This window comes from Propithecus coquereli, unplaced genomic scaffold (genome assembly GCF_000956105.1).
Source record: "Propithecus coquereli isolate 6110/MARCELLA unplaced genomic scaffold, Pcoq_1.0 Scaffold50, whole genome shotgun sequence".
Lineage (NCBI taxonomy): Eukaryota > Metazoa > Chordata > Mammalia > Primates > Indriidae > Propithecus > Propithecus coquereli.
In genome coordinates, this window is record NW_012150841.1 from 3594461 (window position 1) to 3614230 (window position 19770).

At 37.9% G+C, this 19770-nt stretch overlaps 1 protein-coding gene across 2 annotated transcripts in view; it reads left to right on the top strand.

Annotated features, from left to right (window-relative positions):
- Positions 1-19770, top strand: part of PHEX (phosphate regulating endopeptidase homolog, X-linked) — a 183941-nt gene that overhangs the window by 149702 nt on the left and 14469 nt on the right. For both annotated transcript variants that reach the window (XM_012656322.1, XM_012656323.1), the window contains exons 16-18: positions 11432-11486; positions 16519-16586; positions 18736-18866. In XM_012656322.1, the coding sequence (XP_012511776.1) occupies positions 11432-11486; positions 16519-16586; positions 18736-18866 (254 nt within the window). The remainder of the gene's footprint in view (positions 1-11431; positions 11487-16518; positions 16587-18735; positions 18867-19770) is intronic.

The window sequence follows — 19770 nt, forward strand, 5'->3', positions numbered from 1 at the left end:
GGGTCTCGCTCTTGCTCAGGCTGGTCTCGAACTCCTGAGCTCAAACAATCCGCCCGCCTCAGCCTCCCAGAGTGCTAGGATTACAGGCGTGAGCCCGGCTTGTTTCACTATTGTTAAAAAAACTTTGTGTTGATAAGTTTTGTGGTTAAGTCTTTGTCCAAATCTAAGACTAATTCCCAGAAGTGGAAGAGTTGCTATGTTAAATGCTATGCCCCATTTAAGGCTTTTAAAATGCATCTTACCCAACTTCTCTTGAGAAAAGTGGTACAAATTTGTATTTCTACTAATGATAGGTGAGATGGTTTACTTTTCACAAGTTGCATCTTAAACATTCTTTTGGAGGAGATGAATAAAGAGACTTAGGTTTTTTTGTGTAATTGATATGGGGAAAATGTTAGTCACATTTCCATTCTTGAGATCATTATCTCATACCCAGATATGGCTCAGTGAACCCACACGAGCATTTGTTGAGCATCTACTATGTTTCCAGGTCTGGGCTGAATGTCACTGCCACTAGTGTCAGTTTTGAATACCCAGGACAGCAACTGATATATGGCAGGACCTGTTGGAGTATGAGTAGGCTATGACACACTGAGCTTCATGGTGGGAGGAAATTGGTGTTTTCTCTGCCAGATGTGTAACAATAATAGTGGTTCTCAAAGCATGTTCCCTGGACCAGCAGCATCAGCATCCTTTGTGATAGATGGGCGTTATCTGGCCTCGCCTACTGAATCAGAAACTCTGGGCTTTGGGCCCAGCAATTTAACCATCAAACCTCTGCAAGATGCCAAAGATTGAGAACCATAAAATGCTGAGCTATAAAAATGCAGCCAATGCACAAGAGGTCAAACTTAGTTGGGTAAATGTGACTAACTTCTCCTGGTTTGCCTGTGACCAGCTCAGTTTTAGCACTGAAAGTCTCGTAGCCTAGGAGCCCCTTCAGTCCCAAGCAGACAGGGATGGTTGGTCACCCTGGTAAAGGGGGGGATTCTCTTTGTTGCAGCCTAAAGGTAATTCTGACAGAAAAAGAATAGAAGGACCAGCATAGAAGGTTTCAAGATGGAAGGCAGATTTCAGAAGCTGATTTCTGCTTGTCAGCTCTAGGCTGATAGATGTGGTGGCAGGAGGTTACCTGCAGGAAGCCAGCAGATGGCTAAGGCATCTTGCTGAATCCCTTGACAAGAGTCACAGCTGTTAGAACTTGATACTTTCTGGAAAGGGGAAGGTTGGCATTCACCAAACTGCTGCAAGATGCCAACTTGAAAAAAAAGGTACTATTAATCTTAGCAATGATGACAATGAAATCCTTTTACAGCGAGAAACATAACCAAAAGTGCTTTGTAATTGCAGCAATTTCCATGTCCAGACTGATGCTCCCCCTAGATTCTAGAATAGTGTCCGGCTTATCTGATTACAGGGACTAATCCTGAGTAAGATGTAATACTCATTCTCTTTCAGAGTAGGCATTCATCTTGCTTTTTCCAAGGCAGTTACAATTAAAGCTATTTTTGTCCTTCACTACAATCATAATTTACAGGCCATGTAAAATTTCAGTTTTGAAAGTATAGTGTGCAAAATTATAATAAAACTATCTAATTGTATGTTACATGCATGGTATTAAGGAGAGGTGAAGTAGTTTAAGTAGGATTGGTATTAGTTCTTCTTTGAATGCTTGATAGAATTCAGCAGTGAAGCTATCAGGTCCTAGGCTTTTCTTTGATGGGAGACTTTTTATTATTCTTTCTGTCTCGTTACTTATTATTGGTTGATTCAGGCTTTGGATTTCTTCCTGGTCAATCTTGGTAGGTTGTATGTGTCTAGGAATTTATCCATTTCTTCTACGTTTTCCAATTTATTGGCATATAGCTGCTCATAGTGGTCTCTAATGATCCTTTGGATTTCTGCAGTATCAGTTGTAGTGTCTCCTTTTTCATCTCTGATTTTATTTATTTGAGTCTTCTCTCTTTTTTTCTTAGTTTGACTAAAGGTTTGTCAATTTTGTTTATCTTTTAAAAAACCCAACTTTTCATTTTGCTGATATTTTGTATTTTTTTTTTTTTGGTTTCAAACTCATTTCTTTCTGCTCTTTATTATTTCTTCTACTAATTTTGAGTTTGGTTTGCTCTTGTTTTTCTAGTTCTTTGAGATGCATCATTAGGATGGTTATTTGAAGCTTTTCTACTTTTTTTGATGTAGGCACTTATTGCTATAAACTTTCCTCTTAGTACTGCTTTTGGTGTATCCCACAGGTTTTTGATATATTGTGTTTACATTTTCATTTGTTTCCAGAATTTTTAAAATTTCCTTCTTAATCTCTTCATTGACCCACTGGTCATTCAGGAGCATATTACTTTTCATATGTGTGTATAGTTTCCAGTGTTCCTCTTGTTGATTTCTAGTTTTATCCCATGTGGTCAGAGAAAATATTTGATATGATTTCAATATTTTGAATTTTTAAAGATTTGTTTTGTGGCCTAATATATGGTCTGTCCTTCAGAATGACATGTATTATGCAGCTGTTGAATGAAACAGTCTGTAAATATCTGTTAGATCCATTTGGTCTGTAGTACAGATTAAGTTCAGTGTGTCTTTATTGATTTTCTGTCTGGATGAAAAGTCTAATGCTGAAAGTGGGGTGTTGAGGTGTCTAATGGTTATTGTATTGGGGTCCATCTCTCTGTTTAGCTCTGATAATATTGGCTTTATATATCTGAGTTCTCTAGTGTTGGGCGCATATATATTTAGAATTGTTATATCCTCTTGCTGAATTGACCCCTTTATCATTATGTAATGACCTTCTTTGTCTCTTTGTACAGTTTTTGTCTTGAAAGCTCTTTTATCTGATAAAACAGCTACTCCTGCTCTTTTTTGGTTTCTATTTACATGGAATATCTTTGTCTATTCCTTTATTTTCAGTCTGTGTGTGTCTTTATAGGTGAAGTGGGTTTTCCTGTGGACAACATATAGTTGAGTCTTATTTTTGTATCCATTCAGCCACTCTGTGTCTTTTGATTGGACAGTTTACTCCATTCACATTCAATGTTATTATTGATAGGTAAGGACTCACTATTGCCAGGTTGTTGTTTGATTTCTGGTTGTTTTGTGGTCCTCTCTTACTTACTTCCTCCTTCCCTCCCTGTCTTCCTTTTTTAAAAGTGATTTTCTCTGGTGGCATGTTTTAATTTCTTACTTTTTATTTTTTGTGTATATGTTGTAGGTATTTTGATTTGAGGTGAAGCTTGCAAATCTGTCACCTTTTTTTGGACTGAACTTACTTTGCCATTTGCCCCTGGTTGTGTCACTTCTGTCCCAGAGGCTGCTGGAGGGATCCTAACTGAACAAATTCCATAATTTGAATTCCTTTAAAGGAATCAAAAGAGGTGTCAAATTTAAGAATGAAATGCTTCTAAATTTAGATAAGTTTGAGTTGCCTTGCAATGTGTTATTAAATTTACAAAAGTTTGCTATGGAGAAAGGGAAAAAGCAAGTGGTCTGGGTTTTGAAGACTGGTGATGAAAGTTGGAGGCCTCCCATTTTGTGAAATCTGACCAAACATGGAAATAACAGAAGATATCTGAATCTGGACTCACAGTTGTCTTAAAATCATAAGCATTAATAAGTGTTAATATTTGAAAAAATAAAACTTGCAAATAATTTCAAATTTTGGAAGGTAATGCTTTCAAAGTATTTGCTGTATAATAACTTTCCTGAACCATACACTTATGGATATGGAACTTAAAATTAGTGTAACAGTAAAGTGAAGGCAACAAAGAATTTAGGGAAAAGAGATATTACTTCAATATTCTCAGGGCCAAGGCCTTTGATCTAAGCCAGTATTTTGTCTAATTGTCTCTTTTTAGCATATGCCACAAGAGAGAGAATATTCCTTGGGGAAGGGACAGATAAGAGAATACAGGAATGATGGAACTTGCATAAAACTGAGCAGGACTTTTTAGCTTGTTAATATGTGTATTCTGATTGAAAGTTTAGTGGCAAAAAATATGCTGACCTCAAAACTACACTAGTTCTGCCATGATAGCAAGAGAATGGAACCAACAAACTCTCTCATGTAGGAAGAAAACAAAAACCAGAACTAGAATAATGGAACATATCCCAGATCTGGTACTGAATATAGAAAATTCAAGAAGTAATACACTGGTGCTACTAATAGTATCATGTAATGTTTTAGACTTTGGCTAATGAGATGTACTCATAATGATAGGTAATACTTCAACCCCAATCATCCCTTTGAGTTTTATAAGATATGGATTCCATTGATTCAACAAATATTTATTGAATGCTTACTATGTACCAGGTATTGTTGTAGCTCTGAGGATATCACAGTGAAGGAATAGTAAAAATAAAATAATAAGATAATAATAATAATCACTTTTGTTATGGGACTTACATTCTAGTTGGGGAAAGGCAGACAATTTATACAAAGGAAATCAAATGTTTCATAGATGGTGGAAAGTGTTATGGTGAGTTATAAAGCAAGAAAGTAGGTAGTGGCCGGGCGCGGTGGCTCACGCCTGTAATCCTAGCACTCTGGGAGACCGAGGCGGGTGGATCGCTCAAGGTCAGGAGTTCGAGACCAGCCTGAGCAAGAGCTAGACCCCGTCTCTACTAAAAAATAGAAAGAAATGATCTGGACAACTAAAAATATATATAGAGAAAAAATTAGCCGGGCATGGTGGCGCATGCCTGTAGTCCCAGCTACTCGGGAGGCTGAGGCAGTAGGATCGCTTGAGCCCAGGAGTTTGAGGTTGCTGTGAGCTAGGCTGACGCCACGGCACTCACTCTAGCCCAGGGAACAAAGCGAGACTCTGTCTCAAAAAAAAAAAAAAAAAAAAAAAAAAGAAAGTAGGTAGTATAACACCCCACTCATTTCAAAAGCACTAGGGAAAGCCCTAATGAAAAGATGACATTTAAGTAAATACCTGAAGCAAGCCATGCAGACAGTGGTGGAAAGAAAGTTCCAGGTTAGGTAGAGAGAGTTGGAGTGAAAGGGAAATTATTCCTTTTCTTTACATCTATACAGTGTGATTTTGCTAGTCCTGAGTATATTTATTTATTTGTTTTCTTGAGGTCTGAGCTGTGGGATAATGGGCTAATTTTGTTTTCTTCTCTATACTTGTCTGTACTTTGTCTTTCTTTACTTTTGTTGCTTTAAAGTTTATGTTATCTGATACAAGAATGGCTACACCAGGTTTGTTTTGGTTTCCATTTGCCTGGAAAAATTGTTTTCTATCCCTTTGTCTTGAGTCTGAATGAGTCCTTATGGGTTAGATACATTTCCTGGAAACAGCAGATACTTGGCTTGTGTATATTTATCCATTCAGCCAGCCTATGTCTCTTCAGTGGGCAATTTAAGCCATTCACATTTATTGAGAGAATTGATATTTGGGATGGATTTCTGTTCATCCTGTTGGGTGGACCCTTATCGTTTTGTTTTACCTCTTGAGTCATTGTGGAATCTGGGTTCTGGACTTTAGTTTTTGGGTGGTTTTACACTGGTGGGTGACTATTGCACTGGTCAGTGTATAATGCAGGTCTGAGTACTTCCTGCAGGGCAGGTCTGGTTTTCACAAATTCCATCAGCGATTGCTTCTCTGGGAAAGTCTTTATTTCTTCCTCACATAAGAAGCTTAGTTTTGCAGGATAAAGAATTCTAGGCTGGCCATTATTCTGTTTTAGAAGACTGAGGGTGGGTCCTCAGTCCCTTTTGGCTTGTAAGGTTTCAGTTGAGAAGTCTGCAGTTAGTCCAATAGGTTTTCCTTTGTAGGTTACCTGCTGTTTTCACCTTACTGCTTGAAGGAGTGCCTCTTTTGAGTTTACTTTGGCCAGCCTATCTAATTAATGTGATTTACGTTAATAAAATGAATACTAAAACCCAGATGCGCTGAGGCATTTAACTTCTCTGGGAAAGTTGTAGCTATGGTCAGGATACGACTTTATAACTATAAAGGAGAAATAGTTGAACCTGGGGTAAGCATCCACCAAATATGATCAGTTCTTTGATAGTTATATCATACAGTTATATCATACACAAAAAACACTCTGTGTCTTTTATGGTCAGTATTTTGCTAAGCTCCAAGTAGGTTAGTCTATATTCACTGATACGAGAATTAGAAACTCCAGTGAAAATGAAAGGTTGACCCCTAGAAAGTCAAAAGCAGGCCTTATTGGTTTTTCTAAGTACAGATTTGAAAAAGAGACATTATTACTAATAAATAATGAGGTTATTACAAATACCAATATTTTCTTTTGTCAGAATTTTAGTTACTAACATGATATAACCACAGTCTGTATTTTTTGCTTGAAATAGGAATAGAATTTGCTAGTGTTAACAAATGCAAGAACAAAATAATATTATGTAAGCTTAGTTAACTGTTAACTGGTTTTGGATAGCTTTTAGAAGAATTTTCTATAATACAAACATATATACTTATTTCTAAAAGAGTTAATTTTAATTACACAAGATAATTACCTTTGAGTAATCAAAATTAAAAACATTACATTTATGTCCAAAGCCCTTTTGACCACCGACCACCCCAAATCTCAATTTTCTCCAAAAGGTAACCATTGTGATCACTTTGCTATGTATTTTACAGACCTTGTCTATGATTTTACATTTATATATATACACACATATACACACATGCATATATATACACATACACATATATGCTCACACTGATAGGATAGTTATTTTTAACACATTAACTTCCATGTGAGTTGTATTTAACTCACGCTAGTTTTGAGCCCCGGGCCTCGTGACGCATATGTAATTTACACGTCTCTTCACCTTGGGAGCCACGAGAACTATTTTTCAAGTTGCATATAATTCACACACAGAAAACAATAAAAAAATAAAATTTTCAGTAAATTAGAAAGGATCATTTTGTTTTTCAAGTTTTTATTCTATTTTTGTAATAAATCATCATAACCCCAAGGAAAAAAAATTTTTTTCTAGTGTGGCAGTCAATGTGTTAAAAGTGGTATTTATATATCTATGACTGTACCTTGCTTTATTCCAACAACATGTCTTGGAGATTTTTTACCTGGTAGAATATTAAGAACCACCCCTTTCTTTTCATTTGCTGCATAGCAGTCCACAGTATGCTTGTACCATAATTAAGTAATTCCCTCCTATTGGACATTTAGTTTGTTGTACACTTTTCTCAATTACAAGCAATTCCACAATGAACTCCGCAGTGTACTTGTGCAAGCTATTGGGCAGTGGGTTTTGCAGCGTGGTACCCAGAGCATCAGTATCAGCATCACCTGGGAACTTGTTAGAGATGCTAATTCTCAGCCCTACCCCAGACCTACTGACTCAGAAACTCTGAGGGTGGGGCCAAGCAATCTGTAGTTTAACGAGCTCTCCATTCTGATGATGCATGATAAAATTTGAGAACCACTCACTGGCAGGTGCATATGTGTGTATATATACATGCATCCATACCTGTACATATACAGTCAGTTCTGCTATAATGTGACATCTGTATTCTTAGACATCACTGTGCTATGCAAAAGTTATGTATTAATAATAAAAGGGCTTATGGGAAAAATGGGGTTAGAGGCACAACAATCAAAAACTCTATCTGTGACACATAAAAACAAAATCTGGGAATCTAATAAAAACCATAGCATAGTTTTATACATGTTAAATGAGCAAATACAAAAATGCTACTGGCACTTTCCCTTGAAAAGACCTGAAGTTTGCTTGTGGAATATGGTGTCGGAGGGGTCACCCCTTGTGAGTTACTGTGTACCGATGGAAGGAGGGTTATCTGTCATTGGAAGGAAATTTTAACGCCAGATGTGGTGGGTGTGGCTCCTAACCCACATGGTGAACTGGGGCAGTTGGTCATGTTGAAGCATGTGTGTCTTTTGTGTTTTCCTACGTGGCTCAGTTCAGTTGGGTGCAGTTTTCTGCTTTCACCTAGCATTTCTCGTGGATAAGCAAATGTGAAATTGGAGTTATGTCCAAACTTTTCCTTACTGTATCAATTGCATTGGAACAAATTTGCCTTTTCAGTGCAGATGTTATAGCAGAACTGACTGTATATATGGAGGAATACTCTTACAAATATATTCCACAAAAGGGACTCCATACACTGTACTGAATGCTTTTTTTCACTTAATATCTCTTAGAGCTTTTTCCATATCAGCACATAGAGTTACTCATTTTTTTTTAAAAAAATGGCATTTAACGCATTAAGAGATGACTAAATTGATCTCCAAAATGCTTGCAACAATTTATACTCCCACCAACATGCTTCCTACACTCTGGCCAATATTACCTATTATCAAATTTATTAATTTTTGCCAACTCAGTAGTTAAATATCTCTTTCCCTCCCTCTTCCCTCTCCTCCTTCCCTCTGTCTCTCTCCCCACCCCCACACATTTACATTGTGAGGAATGCCTCCCACAAACACACTGATAGAAAAAGGAGCTTTAAAACTGTGAAACAGGTGGCGAGGTAGTGCTGAAATGGGAAAAAAAGGAAATAAAATGGGTATGAAAGAAAACATAAGAAAAACCTATTCAAAAGGGAGAGAAAAGGAATTCCTTTCCACTTATTTTTTATTTCTACCTTTGCTAAATACAACTTATCCACTTTATGAGATAAGATACTGAGTTGACCCTGTTGGGATTCCATCTATCACTCTAGCTGGTTGACATCTCCAAAAATGCAGCTTACACTGTGAATCCATTCACTCCAGCAAAACACACCTAAGGGCATCAGATTCTTCTGTTTATCAGTATTGGGTTCCATGGCCCCGACAAGCTGAGCAGATACAGCCGATCAGGGTAATGTGACAGCTTCAGCACTTGAGTCTGGGGCCTCTAACAGCAAAAGTGGCAGAAATAGAGGCTCAAGCAGGTGTCAGATGTTTTCCTGCAAAGAGGTTGGCAGTGGACATAAATGCTTCCAGCTGGGCACATTACCAGGCAGGGAAGCCATAATGATTTAATAATTAAATCACATTGGTTTGTGATCATTGTTCTTATTAGGAAATATCATTGCTTTTTGATGATTTATTGTGTGAAACGGGATTTTCACATAAACACTGTGATTTGCATTTATATGTAATATTAATATATATTTGCATATGTATATATTCAAGTCAGAATGACTTACTAAAAGTAATCACCAAGAAAGAGGATGGAATGCTGATGTAAAGATGCCGAAGATATTTAAGGAAATGTAGAAATTATGAAGATTAATATGACAACGTTTGTCCTTCAAAGTCATATTGACGTATTTTCCTTTATGTGAAAACAGCAGGAAGAGAGAGAACTACTTAGCTGGGTTCATCTCTGTTTTGCAATAGGGTTTTTGCACTTTGGAATTTCAAACTATGATAGTAGTAAAATATAAAGAATATATATAAGGGTTATATAGAATCAACATTTTACTTCTAAATTAAGGACTTGCTTTCTTGCCCTCACGTCTCCTCGTAGTGTCCTGGTATAGAGGGGAGATACAAAGTTAAGAGGGAGAAGGGACATTTTAACTCGCAAAGGAGCTTTCAATCTCATGGGGCCTAGAGCAATTGCTTTGGAGCAGTCAAGGATATTGCTGAAGACCTCTCTCTCTCTCTCTCTCTCTCTGTTTGCATTGTCAGCTGTGATGACTTGTAAGTGCACCTGCTAGGATCAACCCAGGGTACAAAATTTAGTGGTAAGTTGCAAGAGCAAAGCAAAGCATGTCTCCCAGTCGTCTGCACCCAGGGCCAGCTACATAATTTGGGCAGCCCAGTGAAAAATGAAAACGCAGGGTCCTTTGTTCTGAAAATAGGAAAAAGTGCCATCAAAGGTGGTAAAATATAAAACTTTGTCCTATCTTCCATGGCCTTTCTCTTTTGACTTATCATGGTACTTTATGTGCTATTCAATGCTGTTATAACAAAAATTAAAAATGTAAATCTGGCCGGGCGTGGTGGCTCATGCCTGTAATCCTAGCACTCGGGAGGCCGAGGCGGGAGGATCGCTTGAGCTCAGGAGTTCGAGACCAGCCTCAGCAAGAGCAAGACCCCGTCTCCACTAAAAATAGAAATAAATTAGCCAGACGACTAAAAATATACATAGAAAAAATTAGCTGGGCATGGTGGCACATGCCTGTAGTCCCAGCTACTCAGGAAACTGAGGCAGGAAGATCACTTCAGCCCAGGAGTTTGAGGTTGCTGTGAGCTGGGCTGATGCCACGGCACTCTAGCCCAGGCAACAGAGCGAGACTCTGTCTCTAAAAAAAAAAAAAGGTAAATCACTAGCATGAATTTTATGGTTCATCTTTATACTGTGCAATGCCAGTTTTAAATGCAAATGTAGGAACATTTAACTTGTATGTGGAACCACCAAAATTACACAGTTTATATTTTGTAGCTTATATGTGTGTATGTCTTTTTTTTTCTTTCCAGCACGGTGGAAATGCTGTACAAAACTAACTCAGTTGTTTTTATTTCACTTCGTAATACACATACATTCTACCAACACTCTACCTTTGGCTTACTGATGTGTAAGGAAGGGCTGAAAGGAAAAGAAACTATGGGTCACCATATCTTTCCCTTTCCTTTTGTGTCATCATTTTCAGTGTAAGTGGTTGACCAATATAGGGAAATAACAGGAGGAAAAAAGGATATGATAGGGTTCCTTGGTCATTCTTGTTTCCTAGAATACCATTACCTTCTTTTAATGATCAAAGCAAATTCTGATTTGAATGGAAATCATGGCCTCTTGGGGCTGTCAGAGCCTCCGCTTACTTAGTTCTAGAGGTAACATGCTTACCTTGTACTCCGTGTCTCGCCAAACTTCCACCCATTGTGCATCTGCCAGAATCCTGTGCTCCTGGGAAATTGTAAACGCTGTGTGTGAATGTGGCTCCCAGGAACCACAGACATGCCTATCGTGCATGTCTCCTCTGCTTACACACATGCTCTGTTGTCCCCTCAGGCTCCACTTATAAAATATAAGTTCAAAGATAAAATTTTTAAGAATTTCAAGACAGTGACAGCAGAGCATTAACCCAAGTGCAGGACTCTTGTGCGTGTAGGGCGCATGTGACTGCACAGGCCGCACACCCATGAAGTTGGCCCTTTCTGTATCAGGCAAGCTGCTGGACAGCTGGAAGCCTCATGCACATACTGTGCATGAAGGAGCCCAGTTAACAGCAGACTGGACACTGCCAATAGTATATTTGTGCAAAATGGTTTTCTCGAAATGGTTTATTACACTTATTTCAAACTCAGTTGAATTAATATCATCCTTGAGATGGCTGGATCTCTTAAGGGCTCCCAGCTCCACAAGGAGTGCCTTTCAGATGGGTCTTTGAAGCCTCAAGGCTATAGGCTGTAACCAGGTACTCATCATTGTATCAATATTTCTGTATCTCTTAACATTTTTTGTTTGTCTTTCCCACAGGATTTCCAGCAGGAGAGCTCCAAAAGCCTTTCTTTTGGGGAACAGAATATCCTCGGTAAGTAAATTAGTAAAGAAACTAGTTATTTGTAAATTAGGAGGAAAGAACATGTTGCTTTGGCAAAAGACAGAATATAAAGTCAAAGAAACAAATTCAGTGGTTGTTCAGCAGAAAGAGGGCATGGAAGCTGGCATGGGTTGGCTCTACTCTTACCATTTTAGGGATTTGCTTTCTGATCCCTGTTACCAAGGTGTATGGATGGACAGAAAAGCCAACTTATACATAGATGGTTTTAATTTTTATGCATTTATTGACTTACCAGCAATATTTAAACCTGGAAGAATTGTTGGGATTTGAGTTGATGGCAATGGATCTAAAACCATTCCAGGTAGAAGAAACAATGTGATAAAAGGAAGGAAAAGTGTTTACAGAATGACGGAGTCTAGTTTGGCTGGCCCTAGCGGTATATGAAGGGAAATAGTGGAAGAGAAGCCTGGAAAAGTAGGTTGAGGTTTGACATTGGAGGGCTCTGAATGCCAGTAAGGAGCTTGGACATGCGTAGGCAATAGAAAATATTGTGGTTTTTTTTTTTGAGCAAGTAAATAAGTTAATCAAATTTGTCTTTAGAAATCTATTTTGTATAGCTAAATAATAAGTCAAAATTGACAGTGTCTGGACTTAGAGATATCAGTTTAAAGGCCATTAATGCCAACACACTGTAAATTTATGTAATTCAGAATTTCCATATATAGTAGAGATTCTGATAATATTCATCGTCAATAATATCACCACTTTCATTATATGCTGCTACCAGGGGTATTAACTTCCTGGTAGTGCCCAGCCTAGATCAAGAGGGCTCTAGTAGCTGAGAAAGTTTTTTAGGCAACTAGTTTCAGGTGCTGGCATTTGGAAGCTGTCAGATTGGTGTGCTCAAAAAATAGTGATTGCTGAGGAGACATTGTAGTCATCAATAAAACCTACTACAGAGAAGCACCATCGCAGAATAAATAAAAATTCTAGGTTTATATTTAACCAAATCCATCAATATCATCCCAGGCCTCAGCTGTCTAGTTTTCTTCAGTGTTTAGATATTTGGAATAAATTTTCCCTACTTTTAGGATTAGAAATTTATATACATTTTCCATGAAATTAAAGATTTAGGCTAAATATTCTCTAAACTCCCTTTAAACTAAAAAAAGTCCTAGAAATCTTTGATTCTGCTTATTGCTAACAATTTAACTGAGCTTCTATTATTGTGGTTATATAGCTGGGGACTTGGAAATAAAAAACCTGGTTAGACATAAGTGCACATATAAGAATAACACCTATTGGATGTTGGGCAGGGGGGAGGAAGGAGGAGGGGACGGGTATATGCATACACAAAGAGTGCAATGCGCACCACCCGAAGGATGGACATATTTGAAACTCGGACTTGGGGGGGCAAGGGCAACATACGTAACCTAAACATCTGTACCCCCATAATATACTGAAATAAAAAAAAAACCTGGTTAGGTTTTGAAGTTATTGATTCAATGATTTGTTTATTGGGTTCATGAGCACGATTTTCTGACATAAAAGTCAAAATCACAGAAACCTAGGAATTAATGTTGTTGTCTATTAGTTCTATCTTAGGCTGAGCCATAGCTGGCACTTAAGTGGGAGAGAGATCCTCTAAAGAGTTCTATGTCCTCACTAAATCCATTCATTCTCTACTAAGGTATTCACTCAATGAATAGCTATTAAGAATCATTTGAATTCTTGGCATTGGGATTATGGAGATGCTGAAAAAATGAGGATCACGGTCCAGTGAGCTGGTTTCCCATACATCCATCTATTCTGTATTAATAGCTTAATAGATACCCAAGGGAGTGGATGTCCTTTCTGCTCACACTGGTCAGCTTAGCCCTTACCTAAGTGTTGAGTCTAATTATGGGGACATGAACAAGCTGAATTATTTCTAGAGGAGAGAATCAGAATTGTAAATGGCCTAAGATAACATTTCCCTAAGTGTCGTTCCATGACATAGTAATAGAGTAGTTAAGTCCTCCTCTCCTTCCCTCTGTTTTGGAGAATCACAATACTCATCAGCATAAAAGTTCCCAAGAAGTTCTGGAAGAAAGAAACCTATTTAAATGTGTTTAACACAGAGATTCCCAGACTCTACTTTTCCTGATGTTTTGGGAAATGCTGGTCTGGAATTCATGACTGAAGAATAAGAGTTGAAAGAACTTGAAAACAATTGAGGGGGAACCTCTTAACTGTCTTCATATATTTGAAGGAGAGTTAAGGTAGCAGAATGATTTACTGTATTCAGGGAGGTCAGCAGGTGTTCTAATATAGACTACTCTAGACCTATCGATGGAAGACATAGGAAAGACATTTCAGATCAGCATTAGGGAGAGCTGTTTCATTTAGACCCACCCAAAGAGGGAATGGGTTACTTCAGAAGGGGGTGAGCTCCCAGTCATTGGAAATACCCAAGCAAAAGTCTTATGACCATTTGAATGGGTTTTTGTAGAGAGGAATCATGCCTCTAGTAGGAAGTTGAACTAGATAACTTTAAAGCCACTTGTAACTTGGAGATTTTTATGAATTTGTGATTCAGGCATGGGGTAGGTAGTCCTTACTTGATAAGTGTGAGATCATGGTTAGTACAGACAGCAGTATAGTTGTTTTGTTGTTGACAGCAAATCCTGTGAATATGTTAAACCGATTGGGTAGGAAGAACAAAAGAGAAACTCAGTAGGTAATAAAATCGTTGTCTTCCCTGTTTTATGTTTGGAAGGCTAGATTTCCAATGCAAGATGTATTCCAGTTTCTGGCCAGCCAGTCGCATTTTAAAAAGAATAAGAGTTTATTTTTTTTTATGACATACTAATTTAAAAACTGTTCATTGATAAAATGGAGAATGTAAATTTAATATCACGAAGCACTATTTTCAGGCTGACTCATATAAATTACTTTTTCTTTGTCTCTTGTCCAAAGGATTGTGATCCTTAACTGAGAATTGAATCTTACAATGAGTCAATCATTTTGCAGCAGTCCCTTTTAAGGGACATTTATTGCAGAGCAGTTTCTAGAAACTTCCATCATTCCTCTCTTCACTTCATCCAGTCAACAGCATTGACTGAGGGTTGTAGAGGCCTCAGTACTTACTCTCAGGTCTGAGAGACCTGGAAAAAGTAAATGTTGCAGGCTGCATGGTGGTAGCTACTGCTGCAAAAATTAACACTATGTAAAATTACAACTTTGTCCCACACTGCTATGATAGCTCTATGATTGAAATGCATAATTTCACTCTTACTTCTTTAATGAAGGTTTGCAATGATGGAAAAACAGTAGGAAGCATTTTTTTCAAATGCAAATTACCTTGCAGGAAAGAAATAACAAAGGAAAGAATTGCCACCAAGGGGAAAAATTAAATCTTACAGCACTTCCTTGGGTATAGTTGAGGTAAACAATTAGCATGGTAAGGATCATTATGTCCTGTAATAACATGTTGCTTCAGAAATTTCCATTCCTTCCAGTTATGGGCCCTATCTATTTGCTGGGTGACTTTGATGTTGCATGTCAGGAACTAACTGTGAAATATTTTTAGCATAATTATATACAAATCTCATGAAGAAACCTCACAATAAGGATTCTAAGTTTTCTATAATTTTCATCCACAGGTTAAATTACTAAAATGAGATACATATAGATGTGTCACTTGCATGAAATGGTAAAGTTAACTAATCAATGAGTTAAATCGTTGTTACCTTCTTACTGTATACTAGGTACAGAGAATATAGCAGTGAGCAAGTACATAAGGGTTTGACCTTAATAGAACTTTAAGTTGAGAGAGAAAATCCCAGACATACACATATGGAAACCCCATTAATGATTTCTTCATATATTATTAAGTTGCTTTTTTTCGTTTATTTATTGCTTTGTAACAAAGCACCACCAAAGCACCATTTATTGGCTCATGATTCTGCAATTTGGGCAGGACTGAGCTGAGACAGCTGGTCTCTGCTCTGTGTGGTGCTGGCTGGGGCAGCTTCACTAGGACTGGAGGATCTAAGGTGACTTCACTCATGTGTCTGGTGCCCCAGTTAGGCTGGCTCTAATGGCTGGGGCTGGCAGGACCTCTCTCTCTTCCTTCAGAATCTCTTGACTTTTGGGGTTGCTTCACTTGGCTTCTTTCCCTCGAGCTAGGTTGTTAAACTTCTTTACATTGCAGCTGACTTCCAAGAGGGCAGAAAATGGAAGCTACGAGGTCTTTTAAGACAGGGGCCCAGAAGTCGCACCTAACCCCTTCTATTGCATTCTGTTGGTCACAGCAAGTCCCAAGGCCAGTCTAGATTTAAGGGGAGGGAAATAGGATTGCCTTTTGATGGAAGGAGGAGTCAGATGCATTCAGGAGTAGGTAGAATTGTTGATGGTCACCTTTATAGATAATCTACCATGTTTCTTCACAGGTGAAGAGAAATAATGTAACACCTTTTCCAAATCTGGTTAAGACTTTACAATCTTTGCTATTCAGTTGTCATCTTGTCTACAGTAGAAACAGAGGAATGTGACTACCTTTGAAAACAGAGTGATCCCTTTTAATCTCTGCTCTATTCTTTTTTTATAACCACATTTGAAAAACAATTTAACTTCTAAGATTATAGTGACTTTTCAACAAGTTTTCAGATCAAAATAAATGGTATATTTACTGACAGGATCTTTTCAAGCCCTGTTTTAGCTTGAAATTTATTATATTCATAAATATAATATGTAGCTAGAACAGACATAGAATCATAGAACTCTTAGGGCTGAAAGGGACTTTAGAAATCATCTTTTTCGCATCCCTAATTTTAAAGGGTAGGACACTAAGGCCCATACATGGTCATAATGACAATGTTAAAATTTATATTTTCTTTGTCCATTTCAACTAGAAGTTGTATTTAGATTTTCTTTTACAGTTTTATGGGTATGGTTATTAGATTGTTATTACCATGGTTACTAGAAAATAGATTATCTTGGTTTTCCATTGAAAAATGAAAGGATTATGCTCTGAGATTCATGCTTATAATTTTCTCCAAATTATGTATTTATGCCATAGATCTCTGAGTTATGGTGCTATAGGAGTAATTGTTGGACATGAATTTACACATGGATTTGATAATAATGGTAAGTACTGGTTCATTTTATAAGCTGCTGCTTTTGTAATAACGTTGACTATATGGATGTTAATTGCTGTGATTATCTTTGCATAGCCGTGCCATCATAGTTGAAGATTATCCAAAGCAATATGATTGCTGATTGAAAACTTTTCTCCATGTCTTGCTGTGATAGCTTGCCATAAATAAACAATTGTTCCCGTTGGTGATGGGGTAGAATGAAAAAAAGATCTTGTAATTTCAATGAAATTAGCTTTGCATTTAGATCAGGATTGCTGTAGCTGCCACGATAGTTACAGGAATTGCTTTATAGCTTCTCCCTTTGTCATTTCTTTATTCACCATCTTGAGATATCCCTGGAGGTGTGAGCTGTGATCCAACGATGATTATATACGCTGCCGAGTTAAGACTCACTGAGTTCGGATTCTAGAGCTTGGCCGACTGGTTCCTTTTTATGATTTCAATGACTATGCAGTACTTAATCTAGATTTTTCTTTACGCTGGCATCTATTCAGATTTTTTTTTTTAAAACTATGCTTTCCTGATAATGCATAATATAGAATATGCTGTGCATCCTGATAACATTTAAGCAAAAAGGAAGAGCAGAATATGGCATAAACTAAAGAAATTGTCACCTTTGAGAGTCCTCATTATTTTTAATCAGAACTCCCTTCTCCTTTAACTTTGGGGTGTTATTGGAAAGCCACATGAAATCTCTGAAATTTATGGATTAGCAGCAAATTACTATCACTTTCACACGATGATTTACAGGCAGTCTCAACAACTGGCTAGCCCAGGGCAACATTACATAGAAGGGGACCTTCTTTTTTTCCATGCTTGTAGGGTCTCCAACATCCTTTCCTGGATGCCCACCTCAGGACCAGAGACCCTTTTGGCTTTTCTTCTGGATGATTCTTCCTGTGTTCCCACCATCCCTTCCTGAATCACCTAAGTGTTTTGCTCCCCTGCTCTCTCCTTCCCTGTTAAAAGGTAGCTGCCTTGTAGTCATCTGACTCTCCAGAGCCTTAGGCTTTTTGCCTTTGGGTGTTTGGTTTATCCAAGAGGAGAGTCTTAGCTAAGAAACAAAAGCTAGTGGTCTCTTGGTTCTGGGCCCTTCTTCCTAGGAAATTTAAATACAGTTCTTCCCCCAGAAGCTTCTGGAGACCTTCTGGAGTCCCTCTTAAAGGACAGAATCTATTGATGGGAATTTCACTCTGTAACTCATACTTAGAAGGGTATATCCCACATATAAGTACATGCCCAGCAACCATTTAATGATTGATTGGTTAGCGGGTGGAGGACAGTGACTCTATACTATCCCAGGGGGTGATATTAGTAGCATGTAGCCTTTCCAAAGAGCCTTGGATTCTTCCAATTAAAGACTTTGCTTAGGAGACTTTCTTGTAAGCTCTCTACATAATTAAATTTAAACGATGCCTCTGATTCCAATAGTAACCTTGAATATAGTTAGTCTAGATGCACTCTAAACTTTAGAGAAAATGAAGAGTGAGCATGTAACAAGAAAGCATGTCTAACTAATCTTTTTCCCCATTATGTTTTGGAGATTTCCATTCTTGTTCCAAGTTTTCTTTTTAGAGCAACCTTCCTTGTCTAAGCTGGACAGATATCTCTTCCATCCGCACTGATGACTGTGGAATGATTCACAACAGAGGTTTTATGTGTTTCTCAGCTCCTGGCAACTTGGAGGAGACAGGTTGTTACAGGGCTGAGTCAGGGTCTATGTTCATACAGTGTGGATGACTCACCAGGGCTCTTCCTATGGATCATTTGGAATTGCACCGGTAGTAATGCTCTGATTCCCTCCGTGGACTTTCTGAATCAAGCCGTTTCATTTCATAATCCAGGGAACATTTCAGGTCAGATGGGGTGAAAACACAGAATCCAAGATTGGATAAAACTGGTATATGCCATAAATTGACAAATCTTATTTTTAAAATGCTCTTTGTTCCTTAGAAGGAAAGAACTTCTTCAATCCTCTTTCTCCTTTCCTCCCTTTTTACAATTAACCTGTGACATTGGAAGGGCGTTCCCTGCTGTTGTGACTGCTTTATGAAGGCTTGTCCGGCGAGGGTAAGGAAAGATGAAGAATTTAGTTTCCATAAATAACACAGACGTCTTCTAACTTTCCTTTTTGCTAGGTAGAAAATATGATAAAAATGGAAACCTGGATCCTTGGTGGTCTACTGACTCAGAAGAAAAGTTTAAAGAAAAAACAAAGTGCATGGTTAACCAGTATAGCAACTATTATTGGAAGAAAGCTGGCTTAAATGTGAGTACAAGGGTGGTGAAGGGGGCACCTTGTGGGTCATTTTTCCTCATTTGGACATTAGCTTGCTTTAAACCAAGCGTGCTTCTGAGATCATCAGTATCTGCCTTCCCTGGGAACTTGTAAGAAATGTAAATTCTTGAGTCCTACCCCAGACCTGCTGAATCAGAATCTCTGGGGGTGGGGCCTGGTAGTCAGGCTGTCTGTCTCTGATACAAGCTAAAGTTTGAGAATCATGGGCCAAATAGTAGTTTGTTTTCCTATATTTGGATTAATGTAGAAGATCCTGTAGTGCAGATAAACAATAACATTCCTATAAATCTCCTATACCCCATATCATTAAAATATTTTTTTTTCTAAACTTCTGCTTAGATTTAATTCACTGAAATAAAACCTCACTAATTTGAGCTGGTGGGTCTGAGAATTGGTTAAGAGTTCTTAGTTATAGAAGTTATAGAAGTTTGGACAAAAGAAATGTACTTTTTAAATATTTGTTTTCTATTATTTGTACATACATAATTTTCCATAAAGGCACACGTGAAATTTTATACATGCTTTTGTCTATGTGAAATTTTGTTCCTTTCCTTTTTTGTGTGTAACCTCCATCTCCTTCCCCTTTCTCTCTCATTACTCTTACCTTCCCTACCTGTAATGAGTCTTAATAACTCAGATACACTTTTCCCCATGCTTACGTAAAGATAGACACACACACACACACACACACACACACACACACACACAACACACAACTTTAGTTCATTATTTTCAATGGCTGCCTAAGAGTCCCTGGTGTGAATATAGTGTGACTTAGCTAACCTCTTGTTGAGGGGTTACACTTTCCAATTAAAATGCTGCTATGATAAACACCTTTATTATGTACATATTCTTTTTTCCCCTATAAGATAGA